We start from the raw sequence: 10108 nt of genomic DNA on the forward strand, positions 1-10108 counted from the left end.
GGAAAATTGAAGATCAGTCTCTCCCCTTACTCTCGAACAAGAGATCCATATTGGAAAACGATCTATATCTGGCAAGAAAGGGGGGAGGATAAGGAAAACTAGGTGGTTGGGTTTTGTAGAGTTCTGGCAGAGTTTCTCAAACTAGAAAAAATCAAAATGTAATAAATATAAACTTAGCTATAGGGATCTTCTCTCCTCTGCCGTTTTGAGAGTCGACAGCTCTCTAATTTCTCCACCCTCTGTGGTGTGTCTCCACCCTTTTTGTGGTGAGTTTTTCTGAGCTTGGTCTCAGTTTTGATGTCTCTTTTTCATTCTATCTCTCCTTGTTCTAGCCCAATTTCTCATCAGATTTTCAGATCTACTATCACACCTCCCATCCTCCTCCATCTCAGACACCTCACCCTCTCATCTTTCATCTGAATTTCTCTTTTTCCACAACCTCATCTTTACATTCAACCTTTGGAGTCTCGACAGGGATATGTTTACTTAACTCCACATCTGAAGATTGCAGCAGTACCGGCAAACCACAGAAGCTTGTGGACATCGCGGGACCAGTGGTGTTGTGCTGCTGGTGGTCTCCACCTCCACGACTACCTTTACTAAGTTCTTTGTTTGTTCTTGTTGTTCTTCCTATGCTTGCAATTTTGGTGTGAAGAATGATGGTGGAGAGTTATTTGGCCTCTGGAAGTCAAGAATCTGTCGGAGCTCATTTGGTCGGGAATACTACTATGGTGGCCAACCTGTGTTGCAGTGAAGATTGTGGTTTTAGATCTAGGATTTTCTAGTATTTTGGGCTTCTGCTTATCATTTAGCATTAGTTTAGACTTAGGGGGTCATCATTTGGCCCTTCGGCCCTAAGCCCGCCCCAAGCCCATAGGGTTGAAGTCCGATTCGGCCCTTGCATTAAGGCGGGCCGGCCCGACCCTTTCTAAAATAGGGTAGGGTATGGGCCATGAAAATGAAGCCCGGCCAGGCCCGTCTGAGCCCGTTAGGGCCAAGCCCGGCCCGGCCCTTTAAGCCCGCTAGAATAAGCCCTAATAATTTTCTATTTTTTAATTATGTTTCTCTTTTTTCTATAATATGCAATTTATCTCTTTCTTTGCAATTGATTTCGTAAGCTTTGTTTTCTTTAATTTTTATTTTCTTTGTTACACAACAATTAATATTGGGAGATTTAGAGAGATAGTTAATTGAATATAACCATCTTAACTAATATTAATAAATGTTATAAGTTAAGGAGTTGACATATCGTAGGAGGACTCCTTTCTCTTAAACCCTAGAGGACGCCGTGGTCTGTGCTACAACATGTCCGGCTCCGCCTTGGTACCGGTGATGGCCTTTGGCCTAGCCGGCGCATGTAGGGTGAGGCCGGACGGGTGATTTGTTTCAGGTAGATCTCCAAAGCTCGAGGGTTTGGATCAGTCTGTGTTCTGGCACTTTCTGGGTCGAAACGAATGGCTGCGTCGGGGAAGTGGGCTAGGGTTGGAACTGGCCTTCGCTGGATCGGAGCGGCGTCTGTTGGCGCTCGATGGTCGGCCGGCCGGTTGGTGCAGATCGAAGGTTGGCTGAGATCGATGGCGTGATAAGGCGATCGATCCTGATTCAATTGCAGGGGGTCCAGGTGCCGGCTGGTGCTAGGTGAACTGCGTTGCTTGGAGTTGTCCGGCGTTGGTTGGACGGCGACGAAGGCATGAGGGTGGCCCAACACCAGTGGTGGGATGGCGGTTCTAGTGGCGGGGCAACCAGCTGTTGCGTTGGGCTGGGAAGGCTGGACACGTTGCTGATGTGGCCTTTTGGGCTTGGAGGCTGCAAATGGGCCGGTTCTGGGCTAGAGATGGGGGTTGGGTTCACTTCGTGGGCTTAGCCCAATTTTATTTTCCTTTACTTAGTATTATTTTCAATAATTCCTTTTTTTTTTTAAAGGACAGTTAGGCACTTTTTGTGCACCTAGCGGCTTGCTATTTTTTAGTGAGCATTAGTCTACATAGCTATGGTTTCTTTTTACACCAAGTTAATGAATCTCCTGGAGTATCACAATTGAGTGCATTGACGAAGGGAGATTCAAGATAGTTTTCTTTGTGTACGCTGAGATTTGTAGTTGTGTAGGCTCGTAAAAGTCAAATGAGCTTCATTGTACTAGTGGATGGTACCCGTATTTCCTTAACTGCTTGACCACTGATTTAGGGTACAAGCATATAGGGCTTATTTGTATGTGCCGTTCTGGCTTTGGGATTAAATGAAATCTCTATTACTCTGTCAAAAAAAAAAATGTTATAAGTTAATTCCTATATATATTAAATATGATCAACAAAAAACAATGAGTCTTATATTATCTATAAACCATTGAGCCGCATTTTGAGAATATTTTTTTTTTGTTTAACAAAATAAAGCCCGACCCGGCCCTAGCGGATCGGGCTTTTCGGGCCGGTAAGGGTTAACATATTTAAGCCCCAGCCCTACCCTATCCGGCTCTAAATTTTGTTGACAAGCCAGACCCTACCCTAAGCCCTAAAATTTAGGGTAGGGCCGGGCTCCCTAAGTTTAGTTATGGGTTTGTCTATTGAGTCTTTGGGCCTAGGACTCCTATTGTCTTTGTATTACCTTTGTAATATGTGTTTCACATAATGAATGAGTTATTTGATTAAAAAAATTAGCCGTAGGAGAAATGGTGACATCAGATCATCTAAAACAACCAAGCAGAAACAAATAAGATGTTGCATTCCCAATTTTTCATTAGTGCTACACAAGTAGTATGGAATCAAAATTTTCCTTCACTTCCCTTTCTTAAAATCACTCCAAAATCACCTAAGGCTTCCAAAGATTAAAGCAACAGTCAATCAGAACAACAATGGTATCCAACAGGGGATTGATCATGTACCCTATTTGTTATGAAAGAATCTAAACTAGACTAGAAAAGTACACAAAGTAGTATATTGCAGAGATGATAATGAAGTGAATGTTATTTTATCACATTTCTATATGCTGCCCTGAATGGATGCTAGACTTAGACTAGACCATCTAACTTCTTCTCTGCACTTTGGATCGCTTCTTCCTTCATCTTCAGCAGCTCAATAAAACGTTATTGATACTACGCATCAATTAAATTAAGGATTAAATACTGCTTACTCCCTATACTTATAGGGTTTCGTCGTTTCAGTCCATGACTATAGGGTTTCGTCGTTTCAGTCCATGACGTTCGAATTTCACCTAAAAACTTCTCGAACTCTCAATTTCCTCACAATTGATCCCTGCCGTCAAGCTCCGTCCAAATTATCTGTTAAATTGCTGACGTGACATCCATTTCACTCTGAAATGTCCATTTTACCCTCAGTTACCTTTTTTTATAATTTTTTTTCTCTTTTTTTTTTTTTTTTTCACCTCTTCTTCACGCCTCACTCTCCCTTCATTCCCATTCCATGGTCAAGCACTTCTCTTTCCACATTCTTCGAGGAATGAATTGGGCTCTGCTCTTTCAACATGCTTTCTGACTCTTCGGGTTCGAATTCCCGATACCCATCTTCCCCATCCTCGCGCCGCCGCTGAATTTCTCATCGCCGCCGCCGCACTCGTCAATCTTAGCCGCGAGCCAATTGGATCTGACCCTCTTCGTGGCACTCGAAACTCTTTTCTTGGTCTCTTTCACCTTCCAGCTCCCAATAGCGACACTATCGAGGTTGCCCTCTCTCTCCTCCCCGCCGAAGCTCAAATTCACCAAAGGCCAAGTGTTTGACGACTTACTCGACTCCTTGTTGTGGTGGTGGTGCTGGTGGTCCATCGGAGGCAGCCTTCACTGCTTAGTCGCCCGCCGCGGGTTCGAATCGTACGGCTGGTCTCCTCCGATCTAACCCAATCAGACGCTGGGCCTCCGCTGCCGCTTCGCCCCCACCATCTCCGATGAACCCATCATGAATTGCCCGCCGTTGATCTCCGGTGGCTGTATCTCCGCCATCAATTCTATCGAATCCTAATAAAGACTCGAGCTTTATCTCTATGTTTGTTTTGGAAAATGCTTAGCAAGAAAGAAAGAAGGGGAGCCCTTTGGGCTGTGTGTGCTGTACTCAGACTGTCCCTTTGGTTGTTTTCCAGAGAGAGAGAGTGATGGAGTAAATGAAGAGATTAAAGAGGCGTGGGGAAGAACCTGGAAGAAGAAGAGGTGAAAAAAAAAAAGATAATTTAAAAAAAAAAAAAGTAACTGAGGATAAAATGGACATTTCAGAGTGAAATGGATGTCACGTCAGCAATTTAACGGACAATTTGGACAGAGTTAGACGGCAGGGACCACTTGTAAGGAAATTGAGAGTTTGAGGAGTTTTTAGGTGAAATTCGAACGTCAGGGACTGAAACGACGAAACTCTATAAGTATAGGGAGTAAACAGTATTTAATCCTTAAATTAACCTCCGCTTTTAGTTGATTATACTGATGTTCGTCGGTTTGTCCACTGGATCAGACTGCAAGGAACAAATGCTTGACGTGCTAAAACTCCTCCATATCTCCATGCTCGAGATAGCAAAGTTCTTTGCTGAATCCCTAGAATTAGCTCCACAACCACACTTAGGCTATGTTTGTTTCTCAGAAAATGGGCATTGGGAAAGGAAATACTTTCCTTTCCTGCGTTTGGGACAGCCAAGGAAGGGAAACACTTTCCCAAATGAAAGGAAAAAGTGGAGGAAATTGGTTCCCTCCCCCCCCCCCCTCCGGATTCACTTTCCCAAAGGAAAGGAAAGTGATTCTTTTCCTTTCCAACCAACCAAACATGGCCTTAGTAGCACATGAGGTAGTAGTGGCCGGTATATGAGCTATATGCTGTACACGATGTAGCAGGTTTCCACTTGAAATTGTAGCATCCAAATTAATATAGAAATCGAACTCACTAGTCTTCTTCTCACGACGACTGGGTGGATCAGCAACACTCAAGGTTAAAGCAGGGTTCTAAAAAACGGCCTAGGCGGCGCCCAGGCGCTAGGCGCTGGGTTACCGTTCCGACTTTGGCCTAGGCGATTGCGTTGGGCCGGGGGCTTCTCGGCGGCGGTCTAGGCGGTCTAGGCGGAGCTGCTGGGCACTAGGCGCTGCTCCTCGAGCTCTGCAATATTGGCGTGTTGTCATGAAACGCTCCCAGAAATGGATGGGTTAAGAGATCGGGTCGGGGTCTGGATCTCCTCGATGAATCCGGCGCTGCAGTAGGAGCAAAAGATCGAGTCTTAACCCGATACCTGACCCGAGTCGTTCTGCTGCATGTGTAGCACCAGTCGAAGATCTTGGCGGCATCTCATTCTCATACCTTTGAAACCTCTCAAAACTGACCTCTGAAAACCCAGACCACTCAAACCTGAAAATCCAGTCCACTCGACGTCGACGACAGTGGCACGACGGCAGCGATAGCAAAACTGAAATAAGGATTCATAATTGAAAATTACCATAATCGAGAGAAAAACGATAAGTCACGATGAGATTGTTTGAGGGGGAAAACGAGAGAAAGATTTTGTTACCTTTGGATTGAATGAAATGGCCGCTCTATCTCTTCGTATCAGAGGCAGAAGAGAAGAGGATAAGAAACTCGTGGCAGTTACCTGAAGCTGGAGATATTCATGGCCCATATATTTCCTAGGATTTTGTGTATTTTTGTATTTCGTTTTTATATTAAATCCCTTTATTTATTTTTTTGGTCAAAACAATACCTTGTTTTCTATAAAATAAAACAAAAATCCATTCTAATGCTTTTTATATGTTTATTTATATAATTTATATATTGTAAAAATAAATATAAAATTTAAAAAAATAAAAACCGCCTAGTCCCCGCCTAGGCTTCCGCCTAGGCCCCTAGGCGCTAGGCCTTGGACCACCGCCCGACTAGCGCCTAGCGTTTTTTAGAACCTTGGGTTAAAGCAATAGTTTTACTACTATCAGAATTCATCTTAGCAAAGAACAAATGATGGGAAAAGAACAAAACTATCTGTAGACATAACAAAATACAATAATAGATCAGCAAACGCAAGACTAGAAATCAAAACCATCAGAAGAGAGGATGCTGAGAATGAATTCAGAGATTTCTTTCACTATTGATGGACTATATACAATTACACCAGACCAAACAAAAGAGGGTTTACAATACTTGATATGAATTACTGTACAGTACAACTATTCTAAATTTGTAGAAAACTGTGTCAAATAGAAATACTTGCAGCTATGTATCTAAACCTATTTCTTGTGCATTTATAAACGTGTGTATAAATGAAAAATGTAAATCTCTTGAAAATCTTAGTCTTCTTCACTACTTTTGGGTATGACTACTTCTTTACTTCCAGTAGTCGCATTTTCAAGCTTCTCTTCTTCCCTACTTCCAAAACTTGAAGTAGGTGTTTGAGACGGGGTTTCACTCATAAGGTTTCTTGTCCTGAAAAAGAAAGCAAACAATTGTCGCAACATTTCCATGAAGCCAATACGACTGTCCTTAAGCCTTGATCATTAATGAAACCGCAGGTTCTCCTTTAGGGATACAGTTTTCTCATTTTAAGTTGTTTTGTATAATTCTTATTTCTTTTTTAATATTTAACTTGAGGGGCACCCACAAAGTTTTTTTGTATAGTTCGAGTTAACTATTTTGATTTATGTGGTAATATATCAAAGGTGTTGTATGAATATACATATATTGGGCTATTAATTACCGTTCCCAATATTAAACCCAAACAAGCCCAAACTGGTATCAGATTGATATAGAAACCGAAATACAATCAATCACTGTAGTTGATTACTCGGTCGTTACTTAATAGACTACCTTAAGATCACCATCAGTTTTGGTAGGTTCAGAATCAATCCCCACCCCATAATCCCATATATTTTTTTTTTGAACCAAACATCAATTTCATTCATACTCAAGCCAGAATGGCACGGATACATACATTCCCTTGCCATACCAAGGACAAGTTTAGGACGTGGTATGCTAGCACCACTCATTAGACAACCAGTGCTCACTTATTCAGCGAGCCTATGAAACTATGAACATACATAGTAAAATAGGCACAAAATAAAAAAACAAAAGTGCATAGCCTAAAAACATAGGGTTGGGCCAAGGGCCTAAACCCTAGCCCAAATAGCAAAGGACTAGAGCAGAACCCTAGCCCAAATTAGCTATGGACTAGAGCAGAACCCTAGCCCAAATTAGCTATGGACTAGGGCAGACCCCAGCCCAAACAGTTCCAGCCCAAGAGGGAGTCCACCAAGGAATGCACCAGGCCCATCATTGGTTCGGCCAGTCCACCGTGTCCCTTCCACCACGCCGTCGTACCGCACTCGTCCGGTCAAGGTCCGCCTGACCCACGTCGCTGCGGCACTACGCCCACCTTGCCACGCCCTCTCCGGCGATCGAAGCCGTGCACAGCCAACGCCGCCGCAACATGCAGCAGCACAAAAGACCCATCTCTGCAGGCCCTGCAACCGCACAGCCATCAATCGGGATCCATGGCCACCGTCGATCCCAAAAAACCAGCAGCATGAATCGACGACCGGCCTCGTGAAGCACGCGCACCCCTCGCACCCTACCAGCCGAACTTTCGGACGGAAACCTCGAGCCAAAACCCTTCGACAAACCCAGGGGCATTAGATCTCCCGTCCGGCAGCAAAACCATGACGACGGTGTAGCAGGAGGCTAGTCCCGACGCCGGCCGCCGCCGGACGAGAAGGAGATGGCAACCGAGGGTCTTAGGGTTTCCCGAGGGTGTTAGAGAGAATATGTGGAATCCTATATTATTTCAGGTATCATTCATATCCCCATAATCCCATATATAGTTATATACTACACTAAAAAATGAAAATAAAAAAAAATAAATAAGCAAAAACTCGGAAAAAATCATAGTAAATAGTCAAATACAACTTAAAAGGAAAATTTGGTTTCACTCTATATCTAAAACAAACAGGCTTTGTTAAGAAAAAAAAAATTAAACGTTGCATTCCAAATTTTTGTATGCTACACAAAATAAAATGCAATAGGATGGAATCAAAATTTTCATTCACTTCCCGTTCTCGAAATTGCTCCAAAAAGACACACATAAGGCTTCCAAGATTAAAACAATCAATCAAAACAGCATCGGTATCCAACAGGGGATTGATCCTATACCCCATTTTGTTATGAAAGTTTCTAAACTAGACTAGAAATTAAAGTACACAAAGTAGTATATTACAAAGAGGATAATGAAGTGAATGTTATATCATCACATTTCTAAATGCTGCCAATCTGCGAATGGATGCTAGACTACACCAACCAACTTCTTCTTTGCACTTCGGATCGCTTCTTCCTTCATCTTCACCAGCTCAACAAAACGTTGTTGATACTGTGCATCAATCAAGTCAAGCTCCGCTTTTAAGTGATCATACCGATGTTTGTCCATTGGAGATGACTCAGACTGCAAGGAACAAATGCTTGACGTGCTAAAGCTTTTCCATATCTCCATGCTCGAGATAGTAGAGTTCTTTGACGAATCGCCGGAATTAGCTCCACAGCCACACTTTGTAGCATCTGACCTAGTAGTGGTACATGAGCTATATGCTACAGACGAAGTAGGTTTCCACTTGGGCACAAGCTTCGTAACCAATTTATCAATCAACTCAGCCACGGCAGACACATCTTCAGTTGAAAGACCAAGCTCCTGATCAACCATCTCCCCAGCAATCGAAATAGCAGTATCGGAATCAAGATAGAAATCAAACTCAATGGTCTTCTTCCCACGGCGACCCCGTGGATCAGCAACACTCAAGGTCAAAGCAATAGTATTACTACTATCAGAATTCCTCTTTGCTCTTAAAGTCAATTCATTACTCTTTGTGGACCTCTGACACTCCAGAATCGAAGAGCTAGATGATGTGGAACTCTCTTTGACACTTGTGCTATCTATTTCCATGGGAAGAGATTTAGGCTCCCTTGAATCATCAGCTGCAAGGAATGGATCTTTCAGGAGCTCCATTGCAGACAATCTCATCGATGCAGGAACTAGACACTTCTCAATGAACTGCTTCACTTGAGGATCCTTCACTTTATTCAGAGAAGCCGGCATTACACCATTGATAACCTTCTTGTAAATATGAGCCGAATTTCGACACTCCTTGTAAGGGTACTCACAAGTCACCATTTCTAGCAAGCACAGCCCAAAAGAATAGATATCCACCAACTCATTATACTCCTCGTCATACATCTCCGGCGCTATAAACTCCGGCGTGCCAATCACTCTAAACTCAGTAGTAGGCTGCTGCATCACCAACGCAAACCCCAGATCTCCAATCTTCACTTCCCCATTAAACCCATTAATGAACACATTGTCACACTTCAAATCCCTATGAACAATCGGAGGGTCATGACAGTGCAGATAGCTCAGCCCCTTGAGAATCTGCCTCGCCCATTTCTTGATGGCCTTGATCTCGACATGGGTGTGCTTCTTTCGATACTGCTTCAAGCTCCCGGAAGTGAACAGCTCCGTTATCATATTCACAGTCTTCTTCTTCTTCTTCTTGGTTTTACAGTCACCATTATCGTCATCATCCTCCACAACCCACCAGCTAAAAAGCTTGATGATGTTCTCATGCTTCAAAGACTTGAGCAGATTAACCTCCGAAAACAATCTCTGAAGCTCAGCCTCGTCCTCAGTCTTGACTTTGCTCCACGCCACTTCAATCCCTTCTTCCTCATCAAACGCCTTGTACACAGTCTTGAACGCCCCCCTCCCCAAAACGTCGTCGTACCGGAAGTACCTCCCGGTCGGGTCTTGCTCCACAAACTCGTCGTAGTCACACTCACTCGTATCAGATTTGGTCCTCTCCATTAATCTTTCAACAATCTTTCTTTGTTGGTCTTCAAGAAAACGAAACAGCCTGGATTAATCTTTCAACAATCTTTCTTTGTTGGTCTTCAAGAAAACGAAACAGCCGGAAAATCTTCAAGAAACGGCGATCGGAAACCGGCAGTGGTGTTCGGAAAAGGCTTCACAGGCGACGGAGTACCAATCGAATTCCATATTCCGGTTGGCGAGGGAGCTTCTTGAACTTATCGGAGACTGACCGGCCATATCTGCATAACTTGGATCGCCAAATTGAGAATTGAATCCCAAAATCTTGTTGAGACTT

The 10108-nt window shown here is 43.4% G+C and overlaps 1 protein-coding gene across 1 annotated transcript; it reads right to left on the reverse strand.

Moving 5' to 3' along the window:
• Positions 1–8115: 8115 nt before the first annotated feature.
• Positions 8116–9851, reverse strand: LOC133725951 (probable serine/threonine-protein kinase WNK11). Its single transcript, XM_062153374.1, has one exon. It carries the CDS (start codon positions 9805–9807, stop codon positions 8242–8244), a length of 1566 nt encoding a protein of 521 aa, XP_062009358.1. The 5' UTR covers positions 9808–9851; the 3' UTR covers positions 8116–8241.
• Between the last annotated feature and the right edge of the window lie 257 nt (positions 9852–10108).

The sequence above is a fragment of the Rosa rugosa genome, chromosome 1 (assembly GCF_958449725.1).
Source record: "Rosa rugosa chromosome 1, drRosRugo1.1, whole genome shotgun sequence".
Lineage (NCBI taxonomy): Eukaryota > Viridiplantae > Streptophyta > Magnoliopsida > Rosales > Rosaceae > Rosa > Rosa rugosa.